Source organism: Protomyctophum parallelum (genome assembly GCF_964188405.1).
Source record: "Protomyctophum parallelum genome assembly, chromosome: 5".
Lineage (NCBI taxonomy): Eukaryota > Metazoa > Chordata > Actinopteri > Myctophiformes > Myctophidae > Protomyctophum > Protomyctophum parallelum.
In genome coordinates this window covers 21,748,078-21,762,513 of record NC_139702.1, presented here as the reverse complement: position 1 = coordinate 21,762,513, position 14,436 = coordinate 21,748,078, and the positions used below count along the sequence as shown (strand labels likewise).

The 14,436-nt window shown below is 43.1% G+C and overlaps 1 protein-coding gene across 1 annotated transcript in view; it reads right to left on the bottom strand.

Moving 5' to 3' along the window:
• frmpd1a (FERM and PDZ domain containing 1a) overlaps nucleotides 1-13,992 on the bottom strand; it is a gene marked incomplete at its 5' end in the record, with an annotated part of 21,872 nt that extends 7,880 nt beyond the window's left edge. The window contains 10 exons of the mRNA XM_083764365.1: nucleotides 1-64; nucleotides 213-349; nucleotides 1,483-1,602; nucleotides 2,546-2,671; nucleotides 4,451-4,546; nucleotides 6,636-6,740; nucleotides 9,169-9,214; nucleotides 9,348-9,450; nucleotides 13,272-13,435; nucleotides 13,874-13,992. The exon at nucleotides 1-64 is cut by the window's left edge and continues 156 nt beyond it. Of these exons, the coding sequence (XP_083620491.1) occupies nucleotides 1-64; nucleotides 213-349; nucleotides 1,483-1,602; nucleotides 2,546-2,671; nucleotides 4,451-4,546; nucleotides 6,636-6,740; nucleotides 9,169-9,214; nucleotides 9,348-9,450; nucleotides 13,272-13,435; nucleotides 13,874-13,992 (1,080 nt within the window). The remainder of the gene's footprint in view (nucleotides 65-212; nucleotides 350-1,482; nucleotides 1,603-2,545; nucleotides 2,672-4,450; nucleotides 4,547-6,635; nucleotides 6,741-9,168; nucleotides 9,215-9,347; nucleotides 9,451-13,271; nucleotides 13,436-13,873) is intronic.
• Nucleotides 13,993-14,436: the final 444 nt, after the last annotated feature.

Here is a 14,436-nt window from a genome sequence, read left to right as displayed (position 1 = left end):
GTCCTTCTCTCGCATGTTCCTCAGCAAGGTGCACGACACAAAGTTCTCTATACCCCACGTCTTCCTAATGCAAGCAGACAATTATTCCTTAAGGCGTGCGTGTGTGTGTGCGTGTGTGTGTGCGTGCGTGCGTGCGTTTCTGAACATCCAGAGTAAAATGTATTGGTTCAAAGGACATGAATGAAGAATTTAGAAGAGCGTTCGTGTCTCACGTGATTATCTTCAAGTTAGTTTTCTGGGACTGTCCACAGCTGGCCAGTCTCTCCTGGATCTGCAAGGCGGCGAGGCGCAGGGCAGTGTTGCATCTCATCTCCACCGCAAAGCGCTCCTGCAGCACGTCGTTCACTCCCTAACACAGACACACACCATCATTGTTAATGGGTGATGAAGGAGTCTAATCACCCTGTCCGGATTTTATTCAAGAAATATTACACAAGAGGGCGTGCTTCGCTGTGCCATAAGCAGCACTGAAGTGCCAATAATCTAGGTAAAGCACACCCTCGAGTGTAATATTGCAGTTACCCTTAAAAAAAACACGTCAACTAACTAACGTCAACTGTAACTAAGATATTCAATAGAAATTCATAGTTTTTTAATGCCAGATTTAAGCACGGCCGGGTAGATGGCTATTTCAACCAATCAGATTGCTTCTTCAAAACTACCTGTTGTATAATTAATTCTCAATAATGACCGGCTCCCCATTGATTATCCCTTTCTTAATCACATACAAAAGGGTTATAATGAAACAAGCAGCACACTGCCTTCTATCGGTCTCTAATTATGGCATTCTTGCCTGTTAATCTGTAACATTGTGTGTTCATGGGCAACCTTAAACTGGGACAGTTAAGTTAAGTGGCAGAACGCTTACAGTAACAGTGTATAAAACTTTAACTAGAAGTATCAGATGAAAGTGACGCATTGTCTCTATTTTTAGAGATGATTGTTGACTCAGTGCTGACTGTAGCTTCATATGTTTTTGTTGGCATGCATTCCTTTTTCAAATTGTCTTTAATTTAACCTTCATTTAACCAGGCAAATCTGGACCTTGTCTGAAAACCCCTTGTCTTCATAAACTCACAAAACGAGTAGCTGTACACACACACACTGTATACACAGTTCCCACTATTTAACCTGTGACCCTGTGAAGAGAAACTAGTGAAAATGTTGTTTTGCACTATGTTGTTAGATTAGATTGTAGATTGGCTATTTTCAGTACTACATAAAAAAAAATCTAAGTGAATTTCATAGATTTATTTTATTTCTTCATGAAATTACTGAGAAAAAAAAGTTTTTAATTCATGAAAATTCGCTTTTTTGCAAATGCTTTGTGGAAAAGTTTTGAAATAATAATATGATAAACGAAACGTAGGAAACAAAAAATAAAGGGATCCACATATGGGTCCCGACCCAGTGTTTGGGATCCTGCATATACAGTATAACTATATGCAGGATGTTTCACGTGAGTGGGCACACCAAACCTACCTGGAGGTAGAAGTACTCAAAGGCAGTGGGGTCGTCTAGAAGGAGGTCACGAGGGTCTCTGGGCATGAAGCACACACGGAAAAGACACCTGTAGTCATGGGCCTCTCTCTTCTGGACCACCTGATGATACGCACGCATGCACGCACGCATGCACGCATGCACGCATGCACGCACGCGCGCACACACACGCGCACGCACGCACGCACGCGCACACACACACACACACACACACACACACACACACACACACACACAGTGTAAACCAATCTTTAAAATGAACTTAAAAAAATAAATGGACGAGTGTGCACCTTGCTATGCACTGACAGACCTGGTCAAAGTAGACAGGTGGCGCAGAGCCCTGTACAGCTCACTATTATTCCTTTTGGTTAGCGTTAAGGTTCGGTTTAGGCATAGTGTTTGAGAGTTTATGGTAAGGGTTAAGGGTGTGTGTGTGTGTGTGTGTGTGTGTGTGTGTGTGTGTGTGTGTGTGTGAGAGACAGAGACAGACAGACTACTAAAACCTGAACACGCTGACGGACGCAACGCTTTGCATCACACTTTCTATATTACTGCACAACATGGCAATTATTCATCAGGTACTTGAGTTACGTGGATTACAGACATACGTACACACATACAGAGATGGGGTGCATTTATTGTAAGATATAAATTATATTATATATATACAGTATTGTAATTATATTTAGGCTACGATTATCGATTATGTCACATTGCTGCAGAATCGTGCACAGCTGAATTGCGATGCATTGCTGAATCAACTATATCCCTAGAGAAATTGGCTCAATCTTGTAAATTATCACAACCTACGTATACTGCTCTAAAAATGAAATTAATGAAATCGATTGTGAAGGGACGATGTACCGTATTGTGCAGATCAGAGCCTCTAGGTAACTGAAAACAATATTTACCTGGATGCAGTGTGTGTGTGTGTGTGTGTGTGTGTGTGTGTGTGTGTGTGTGTGTGTGTGCGCGCGCATGTGTGCGTGCGTGCGTGTGTGTGCGTATGTGTGCTGTATGTATGCGTGCATGTGTATGTGTGCACCTGCTGTATCCTCTCCTCCTCGTGCAGCAGCAGTAGTTTGGTGATGCTGTACTGCTGTTCCAGCACCAGGGAGAAGTTCTCGATTCGGGACAGCGAAAGCTTCTCCTTGAGGGTCATCACTATGTCCTGAAGCACAGATGAACACACAAGTTGAAACGACATTACTGTATGTCTATGACAAAACATACTGTATAGCTAAGATACTGCTTCTTCATCGGATCTCTGGTGTAAGTTGGATGAATAAACGTGGAAGTAAAAGTGTAGAATCTACACTTTTACTTCCACGTTTATTCATCCAACTTACACTGTAGATGGAAGAGTTCTCTTAAACCACAAGAGGGAATGATATCGGGGTTTTTTTCCTTAAAGATTTTATCCCACTGTTTTTGTAACCCATTTATTTTTTCAACCGGTGCCAATGATGACTAAGCTGTGATCCTGGCCGGTACTCTCCCTCTGCCAACCTGTGGAGAGCCCCGAACTGAGCTCATGCTGGAAGGAACACGTTATTCCAACCAGTTCCTTTCCCTTCCATCAGGCCCCCCAGAGAGAAATACAGAAATCTAAGATTCCGTCATAAAGAACTGTGTTCCAAAAATAAACAAATCAGCTGGGTGATTCTGTCAGATGTGATCATGTGAGTCTGTGTCGTTTATGATAAATCAATACTTTTTAACCATCAGGTGATGCTTCCTGTCCATAATAGTAAAATTGCCCAACTCGGCTGATTTGTTTATTTTTGGAGGGGGACAGCGGCCTCTAGCGGCAGTGATGTCAGACTAGCATTCCAAAGCAGTGGGTGGGACCCATTGGGTCACAGACCAATTTTTATGGGTCACAACTATTTTCACTAGTTTTGGGTCCCAGACAAACATCTAATCTCTCTTTTGGGTCTCGAACTGAAAGTATTGGGAACCACTGCTCTAGTCTATACTAGTCTACATTAGCACTGGTATGTGGCAAACTGTTCTCGCATCACTATATAGCAGGGGTACTCAACTGGCGGACCGCGGTCCGGTCCACCTCTCTGCGGACCCTAGGCAAATTATTAAAAAAACATATATATATATATTTTTTAAATATATATATGAGGTCAGGCCAGCAAAAAAAAATCTCTCCAAGCTCAGGCCAGGCCAGCCACAGTCAATTTCAATTAAATTCAGGCAGTGTTGCTGCAGCACAACTACATTGTGTGTCTTATGTTAATGGAGGGAAGAAGTTAATAATATAAATAACATCAGATGGTACATTTCTCATGTGAAATTGCTGCAAAGGCCCCCAAAATGTCCCCCAAGGGCCCCCAAAATTCTGGCGCGTGCTACGTGCGCGCGTAGTGTGGCCTGCCAGGGCGTATCACTCCCGGCCTGATTTGGAGTTCCACTCCGGGCCTGCACTCTGCACCCCATTATTGGTTGGTTGGAAGGGGATCTGATTTGTATAAGCTTGGCTTGACCATACTAAACGGGCATAGAGCCCCGCTCTCCGATGGACGCCGCGCATGGGACCGGACCTCGGTCTTATTCAAAAAAATATTTGTGGACCTTCATCATTTCTAGTTGAGGACCCCTGCTATATAGCATGACATTGAGTGGATTATTGCCAGTTTACCAGTTTCGTTATAAATATTTATGATTACACGGTAAGACAATTATATGACGAATGCATTTTGAAGATTATTAAGATCATAATTATCCATGAAGAAAAATGCCGGTCTAGATGTTTTTTTGGTGGTGTTTTGATATAATCACAGACACAGTAGCATACGTTTTCCTTTACACCATATTAAGTCTCCAAACAAGACAGTAGAAAGTGAGACAGTGTAAGTATAGTATAACATGCACAGCAGTAGATAATGAAGTACATAATGAACTGCAGGGACCGGTGCAGTAATACAATCAGCTGTACCTTGACTGTGGTATTAGGTTCAAACTTGAAGGCCTTGGTCTGTCCGTTCTCTAGATAGACCTTCAGGACGTTGGGCAGGAAAAGCAGCGAGTTCCCCTGGAAATCACATGCAAGCAGTGGTGTCATTTCATTCAGATTCAGAACTGGGTGGTGAAGGAAAAGAAGAAGGAACTAAAGAAAGAAAATAGCCCATTTAACAAGATCACAATGCGACGCAATTTGTGAAGAAAAAGAAAGACATGCCCAAAACATAGAAATGTATTGGTACATGCATGTATGGCTGTAGACAAGAAAACGCGTGGCTATAACACATGTGTCACATGTACTGTAGATGGATGGGTGTGGATTGAGATGCCCCCCCCCCTAAACACAAGGGTCAAGGACCAGGATAGTCAAGAGGGAAATTCTGAGCACCGTAAAACCTTCAGGTTCAGGTTCGGCTGTAAATAACTAAAAGAGGTTGACAGAGATGAGATGACCAGGAGGAACTAATAAAACATAAAAATGTGCATGTGCATGTGCTCATGCGAGTGCGTGTGTGTGCATGTGCGTGCATGCGTGTGTGTGTTGGTGTAAGCAGGTACACTTTATTTCCCATAGGAATCTTTCTCTTGGATGTACAAGCACTGCTGCTTCTGCTGCACATTGCATAAAATACTCAGATTTACCTTGAAACAATGACACATCTGCTCTTCTGCCAAGTCCACGCTTGACAAAGCAAACTCAATAAAATGTTCACCACAGCAGCAAGCCCGGTATACAAATAATTTAGTCTTCTGGAGTGCACAGTATACTCGTACTAAAGAAACAAATCTAACATTGTTTTGGCATTTTTAGTTGTTTTCCATGAACAAATACAGATCAAAAGATAAGTTGTCATAGTTTTGTTACTACTGAATATACCTAGTACGTAAACATGGGCTGGTCAAAAACGTCCTCCTCGCTTATCTCTGTTCTTCTGTTCATACTTTTATAGCTCTCCATACATGAATCACATTTCATTCTCAAGTTTCATCTCCTCATATACAGAGCACCAGCTCTCCTAACTTCACCTCTCTCTCTCTCTCTCTCTCTCTCTCTCTATCTCTCTCCCTCTCTCCTCATCTCTCAGTCTGATATGCCTGCAACATTTATACACAGTATCTATCGTTTCTCTTCTCTTCCTATCCTTCTCCACCTCCTTCTCCCTTCCCCCTGTTTTGGAAATGGACAGTAGTGCAGGGATGCTTTGTATCTAGCCCCTAATGGTGTGTGTTTCCCTGTCCTCTCCCTAGTCGTTTATTTACTGTCCTGTAATCACAGACATTAGGAGGCGATCGATCCACCCCGTCTCCATCTGTGATTAGTAATGCACACCACAGGGCCACGGTGGTTTTAACATAACATCCTCGTGCAGGACGGGAACTGTGTTTCTAAAAAGGAAAGTACATGGGATGATAAAACCAACATCTGCTGAATCACATTTCAATTAGTAGTGTTACAGATGACTACAACTGAACTGGCACAATCTAATGGAATGGAGTCCTATTTAATTATTGGCCGAGCAGCCAGATGAGAACCGCGAGGTTCCCAGTTTAGCCGGGGAGCCAGTCACCCAAAATTTGAGAGGACCTGTGATGTCATGACATACTTTTTATTTGTGTTTTTGAGTGGTGCAACCACTCGAAGGAACAGCAATGTCCCTATGTCCCTATGTTTAGAGAACCAACAGGGGGCACTGTTGCACCACTCACTTCAAACTGGTCACATTTATTCTATTCAATTGGTCATTAAGGTACACAGAATGAGAGGTCTGCTCTGCCGGAAACATTGCGAAACAAAGTTATGGTGATTTTTGTATACCACACCATAGACAACCTTTATAAGGCAAAACATTTCATCATGCTTTAAGTAGCATGTGGCATGTCAAACTAGGGAGTTTCATGATTCCATTCCAAGCATTCCTTGAGCTTTTGGGCCTGCATGTGGCTCCCCGGCTAGTTCGATCCCGGGCCCCTCGAAGTGTCGAAGTGCCCTTGAGCAAGACTCTGAACCCCTAATTGCTCCCAATGTGCGTGGTGGTGTCTTGCATGGTTTCCTCCGCCATCGGTGTGTGTGTGTGTGTGTGTGTGTGTGTGTGTGTGTGTGTGTGTGTAATGCTTAAGCTTAATCGTCCCTTTCAGTACACTGTACTCTTCTCACTCACCTGTGAGTGTCCGTTGACCTCTACTTCCTCAGCAAAGTGGACTTTGACAGGGTTGGACCTTAGCTTAGCTCTTTTCTCTGGCGTTATGAAGGAAGACTTTGGGCCCTGGGAGACATAATATACAAGGCATAGTTTAAAAAAGGTGGATTATCTGAGTTTCATTATTTTATCTACTGTTTGCTGAATGTTGCTCATTATACAGCACACTGATCTTCCTACGTTCAGCGGCTTTACAGAGATCACACTGCAATGCTGAAATCACACAGTTGGGCTGTTGATGTCAAACACCATGATAGGCCTAGTGTAGACAGGGAGCCAGTACGTCACCCAAACATTTTGAGGACCACAGAATGAGAGGCCTGCTTAGCCTGAAACATCGCGAAAAAAGGTCATGGCGATTTTTGTGTGATGTGAACTTTTTTTTCTTTCTTCTTTTTTTCTTAAAGTACTCAGTAGGTTGTGTAGGATGTCAATAAAATGCTTCCCATATACACAGAACACATGTGTGAACAACAAGTCACAAAATACACTCACAAAAAAGATTTATAGCCATATTTGCATTTTCCCCCAATATTTTCACCTTTACTTAACTAGAAATGAATTTGCCATGGGTTATATCAGCCCCGGGCTCCCTGACTATATGGGAGCCAAAGGTTTTCTCAGTGATGTCTTGGTGGGGTTGGCTGCAGTCCTTGCAGTGAACTATGAATCAGGTGGTAATGGTGTACCTATCAACAATGACGGAGATAAGACCCCCCGTACTGCAGCTTTGGCACCGACGCATCCTTCAACTTTATAGATATAGATTGAGGTGCATGACCATGTGCAATAATGCTGCATCGCATGGCATTCAGTCACGCACATACACACGCACTAGCACACAGCACACACAGATGCAGAGAGTACAGACACACATGCATTATCCATCACAAGATAATGATGGATGATTTGTCTGACCAACACCCTGGCCGACGCAGAGCGCTTCAAACGGCTGTCGCCATTAACAATGACGTAGAGCCAGGACCTTGGTGACAGGATGTTTGTTAGACAACGATGCCTGACCTCTGGCCTTGTTGACACATTGGATAAATGGATATGTTGACAACAGCATTATTAAATCCCATATGGGGAAACATCCATAGTATCAATCGTGAGCATGGATTCAAGTGCCACGCAAAAAATACCACCTGGGCTGGTAATCCTGACAGCACACAGGTTCGAGTACCGATCCCGACGACCTTTTCTGCGTCTCTTCCCCCCCATCTCTCTCCCCATTTCCTATCAACCTACTGTAGTACAGTAGTACCTATCAATAGAGGCAAAAAGCCCTCAAAAATCTTTCAACAAAAAGAAAATCACACTTGTGTGAAGTGAGGGGCGCTCTTATCATCGTACATCATCATGACGTAACATGTCGATTTGCTCATCCACATATGACATACATTCTCCTCCATTCATTGTCAATGGGAATTTAATGTTTGTGTAAGACAATATAATATCTACACACTAAGCGGATAGCGCCCCTCAAAAAAAACACCAGCAGGTAGCCTGGATGTTTACCTTTTTTGGGGAGAAATTTTGTGTGTGATTTATTTCAACAGGAATGTAAAGACAGGAAACTGCAAGCGGAAGACATACCACACTGAGCTCCGTCTGGAATCGAACGGAATGATTACATCATGCGGTCAATGCCCAACTTAGGTTAGGGCAACGGATGCTCATTTGACATGTTCCACTTGACAGTGCTCAGTCTCTACAGCCACATCAAGTAACATCCACGACATCACTGATCCACCGTCATCACCTACTCATTTTGAGCAGGATAGTCATCACTGAATTCAATACTGAATTTGCAGCCAAAGAAAAGTATGCATTTATGCACAGATGTTGTACATGTGTCTTTGTGTTGTTAGAAGCGGATAGAGAGGGAGAATGCAGTGCCGTCGGCAGCGATTTGCGTATACTGTATGTGTGTTAAAGATGGATAGTGACATCACACTATCAGCCCCTCCCCTAACCCCTCCCCCTTTATCATACAACTACAGCTGTGGGTGCGGCTTCAGTTCAGGTGGATCACCACCCATCACCACCCACCAGGCAAACCAGGCATACTTAATGAACTGGTGGGCGTGTCCACATAAAAGCATGATTTGAACAAAATCGTGGCACTCCATCTTTAAGTTCAAGGTTCAAGGTTTCTTTATTTAAATTTATTTAGAAATTTGTCTTGGACCCCAAGGACTGCAGCATACAAATATTGCAGCAAGCAATACAATACACATTACAAGACAATAAAGGTACACAGTGACTCGTACAACATTTAAATACCACACACACCAACAGTTAGTTTGAAAGTGCACAAGTGCACAAATGCAACCAAATGGACCCTTTAATATGATGCACAGGTCGATCTGATTTTCACATTGTCAGAGTTACAAATAGATAAATTAACATGGAGGATTATAGGAGTGTCTGCACGTAAATGCATGTGTACATTATTGTTATGGTATGGGTACTTGTGAAGGCAACTTACCACCAATATTCTGAGGACTGTCACTGTAACGGCGTCCTGACACTCCCTGTACACAAGAAGAGAGAGGAGAACATTAATGGAATCATAATGAGTCTGTGTGCGGCGTGCGCGCGTGCGTGCGTGCGTGCGTGCGTGCGTGCGTGCGTGCGTGCGTGCGTGCGTGCGTGCGTGATTCTTACCTGATTATTTCGGCAGCTTGCTCTGGGGTCAGGTCATCGACAGCTACATTATTGATCTTCACTAGCCGGTCTCCAGGGACCAGCCTTCCATCTGCAGGACCACCTGGACACATGGACGACAAACATGAACTGCCACAAACCTTTCCAAGCCAACGGCCCCCAAATAGCTGCTGACTACAGTGGCCCCTCTATTGCAAAATACAAAGTTCAGGACGTATTTTCTTCTTGTGTATAACCACCGGCATTTAGGATTTATCCATACACATGATTTATCTCCAATTCTAACTCTATCTCTCACTCAGTGCCAACACTGCAAACAACTCAACAACTAGCCTACGACAGGAAAAGTTTCTGCACAAGTGACCACTTTTGTAGATTAGCACCCCTCCTCAGCCAAATATTACAAAAACGTATACGTATGTTGTAGAGTTAAAGAAAGTCATATATTTACTTATTACTAGAGAGAGAGAGAGAGAGAGAGAGAGAGAGAGAGAGAGCGAGAGAGAGAGAGAGAGAGAGAGAGAGAAACAGAGAAACAGAGGATGAAGCAGATGAGAGAGCGAAATAGAGAATTGAGCCAAGGTTTACTGGAACCACAAGGGAGGGAGGTGACGTATGTGTTTGTGTGCATGTCCAAAAACGATGGTGACAGTCCTGACTTGAGCCAATTCAACAGAGAGAGCCAACAAGAAATAAATTCTCATACCTCAAATATTTTGAGGTATTTTCACCTGTATCTCTGGAAATAATGACCAGATTGCCACCACATTTGGACTAATTATTCACAGAAATTGAATAGGAAAATAGAAATCCAGACAGACATACATACCGTAAGTCTGTCATTATTGAAGTAACAAGTGGTGATATCACCAGCTCCTAACGGTAAGCGTATGACTTGCCCCAAAACATAGTCGTCCCTATATTCTTTCGCTGACCACTCGCCCCCAGTGGTTCTTGTATTTGTTTTACTGAGGTTACATTTAGGAATAAGGTCAGGTTTAGGCATAGTTTTACTGAGGTTACGTTTAGGAATAAGGTCAGGTTTAGGCATAGTTTTACTGAGGTTACGTTTAGGAATACCTGGTGGCGACCGCTCCGAGGTCGCGGGATTAGACCCGGTACCCGAGTACATCAAACCAATACAACAATGTAAATGTGAGGACCTAAACCATAGAATATGCAAAAATATATATATATTTATATAAAAACTAACATTTACTAACATACATCACTGGTTGCCACTTGCCAGTACCTCATCTCATCCAGAGTGGTACAATCAGCCTGATTCTCATTCACATTGTGGCCATACAAAATGAGCATACAACCTCTGACTACAGGCAGGCAATGACTCACCAAGATTTGTTGTCAAACCGACTTTAAGCGCCTCTAAATTCTACAGAATTTTGTAGTTATATCTTATTTTGAAAATATCAGTGCTCATCGTATCACAGGCTGTGACAGGTATGCAAGCTGGAAGGCAAGGTTTTCCATAGCTTTTTTCAGTTTTTGTATTTATTGGCACACAATCTCTCTGCCTGTACAGTATGGCCTTTGTGCATTAGAGCGGAGGTTGAGAGGCGAGCCTGGCTGAAACTTGCATAATATAAAAGCAACACAATCACACATGATGATCTTGTGTGTATCTTGGCTAGGTGGATGGCATGCAGCACTGTCCTGTTGTCCACCTCATCTTTTTTTTTTTTTTTAAGATATTTTTTTGCGGCTTACGCCTTTATTGATTTTTTTAAGGGATAGAAAGTAGGCTGACAGGAAACGGGAGAGAGATGGGGGGATGACATGCGGTAAAGGCCGCGTCGGGTCCGGGAGTCGAACCCGCGGCACACCGCGACTGGATCACCAGTCCGGTGCCCAGACCGTTACGCTACGGCCTGGGCCGTCCACCTCATCTTGATCACTCATCAAAGACTAGGCTGCCTTTTCCATGGTTTTGGTTTCTTCCACATCATACAAAAAAGAAAGAAAAAGAAAGAAAGAAAGAAAAGCCAAGACGATCAGCTGCTCTTCAGTGATTCTACGTGGACAGGTGAGCAGGTTATGTAATTGTAAACAAAAGCAGAAAAACGCAGCCTTTTAGCTACTGCTCGTAACTACCTCCTGTAATGTACTTACTGTATATTGTGTGCCCTGAGATTGCTTGTTCGTCCTCAATCTCCATTTACTCCACGCTTGTTTATGTCTTGCTGATGATGGAGTTTGGTTTGGATGTTCATATTGATCAAACACAATGGAAACATTGATTTTCTTTTCCCCCTCTCCCAATAGCAGTGCCAGTGCCAAGATTCTTAAAGCCTTCTGCAAGGTGAAAACCTGATTCTGACTGAAGTATAATGCCATACCATCTATAGTATGAGGTACTGCATGCAGATGGTCCTGTTACTGTACATCTTGTTTGTATATTGTTGTGGTTAAACATTAAGTTTACTTCGTATGAACTGTGTTACAAATTGAATTCACTTGACCTGACCACAGCACTTTGGATGTGATAGCATTCAACTGGCTTCAACTGGATTCACTGACTGGAGAATTACCTTTGTGTTTCTGAGCTAAGACCTTCTGCACTATAGTCTAGATGGCCATTAGAGACAGATTCCCGTCATTTCCATTGACACTCTTACAAGCTCAGCAACATTTATTGCCCACCTTTCCACGTGTCCAATAATAGAGAAGTAATGGTTGGATTGGAGCTTTAAGTGCATGGAAATTCCGAAGCAGGTATTTTCTTTTACCATTAACACCTTGATAAACTATTCAACTCTCCCTAATCTATAATGTGCTCAAACATTCCCTATCGTACACCATGGTGAAAAAACATGTAGACCTAAAGGCAAGTAGCAAACAGTTTCATAAAGCGTCAAAGTAATCCTTGGGCAGTAATTCCGACAAAATTCTGCTACTTCCGGTAAACCACTCAACCAGCTAGGTCTTGCCCAGTGTGAAAGTGCACTGCACATACTGTAACATGTCAATGTGTCATTGCTAGCTTCACCCCCAAAACCCACATTTTGCAAGTAGCAAATGCATTTGTCCAGATATTCTCTCCTTGCACCCAGATACATATAGTATGCGCCTATGCAAAATTGGACTTCGACACCACAAGCTCCGAAGGCACTAGGGCCATGTGCTTTTGACAGCGATTAACTGAAACAAAACTATATGATTATCTCATAATCATTTCCCCCCACAATTTTACAACAATATACGTATGACTATTGAGTCTTGACATTCACATAACATTGTCAGTCTGGAAACATAAGAGGATAAAATTACTTAGGCATATAGGCAAATTTGTGTTTTGACCGAGGGAACTGTAAACCTGCTGCCAAATTGGCCTTAGTCACATAATTGCACGCTTGGCTTGACATAGGCCATTATACTACGAGGGCAGGCGGTTTTTACCAGAGGTGGCCAGTGTCATGACGAGCTGATTTAGGCAAATATGAATTTCCTCAATATTTTCTATCAATTACACACCCCACGAAGATGGAGATCTAAGCCAATAATTTGATGACAAACGGAAAGATGTCTCCGGTAGGAGGAGACTCCACACGTCTCCTGGATTGATTGATAGAATTCTTTATTAACAGGAAAGCACAATCAATCAATTCAATGTGTAATTGATAGAATTGGGGGAACTACTCCTTTAAGAAGGTGACGATACAGTTCTGGCTTACTTCCTGGAGTCAACAGAGAAAGCTGCATGTGTTTCATGCTGTCTGTCTCCTGCTCTCAGCCTCTCACTGCAGTTAGAATGTTACATAGTCTTTGTGAGTTTCAGACTGTTCTCATATGCAGTAATGTACTGTACAAGTGCATGTGGCAAGGGGAGAACATGTCCCATACTGAATTTCCACCTGTGGGATCAATATATATATATATCCTGTATTCTTATGAACCGTGTCCTACCTGGGGTGACGACCTGCACCAGGATGGGGGTCTGGTGTGACAGAGTGAAGCCATGGGAGGTGAGGCCAGGTTCCCGCTGGATCTGAACAGTGAAACGGAAAGGGTAGTTCCTCTGGTCGCAGACACCGGACTCCGCCGTCTTCCCGTCCGCGGTGACCCTCTCTCTGCAGAGCCGATCGGTAAGTCAGACAACATTATGAGTACATTGAATAATGCACGTCAATAGAAAGATGCATTGACAGGAGTGCAGACAGACATGTGCAGACAGACAGTGGCTGAGTTTTTAAAACCGGGAAAGCTTTGACCCATTTAAACCGGGAAACCACTTAAACCCATTATGTTATACTTTGGCTATTCAAAAATAGCATACAGTATACAAACTCATAGCGCGTCACTTTGAACTGTGCCATGAGCTCGTAAATGAAATGATCATGAAAACCAAAAATCAAATGCATAGAAATGGTTCTAAGAACTTAACATGTACAATAAAGCAATAAGTATACACTATGGAATGCTATGTCTACATGATATGCTAATCTAAATTACATAATGTTAGCCTTTGCATACGCGGTTTAATAGTATAATAATAAAGTTATATAGACCTTGTGAGCGAGTGAGACCTGCTGCCAAGGTCTCGAGATCGCCTCAGCCATCGGCCCACCACCTGCTCTACCCGGCTGGTCCTGCGGGACGGCGAGCGGCTTCTATCCCGCTCCTCCATTTAACTGGAAAAGGTCAAAGGTCAAGTGTCACAAGGGGTTCCAATAATAAGTACACAAGAATACATCCAGGATGCTATAAGAAGAAGGGGGGGGGGTCCATGAATTATGTCTCATATGCATATTGCACGTTTCTTCATGCATTTGAATAACTAGGGTGGTGCCTGTTGGGCACAGGCCTACTTGGAATGATGCAAGTTGGAAATGAATGCCCCAGTTATTATGTCTGTGTCCATTTTATGCCATATATGGAGTTATTTGTTAGGCATGCCTGGAGTTTATGCAGATGTCATGACACACACACACACATGCACACGCACGCACACGCGCGCGCACACACACACACACACACACACACACACACACACACACACACACACACACACACACACACACACAAACACACACAGCATTGCAGTACGACGTAAAGTGAGCTTATTGATATG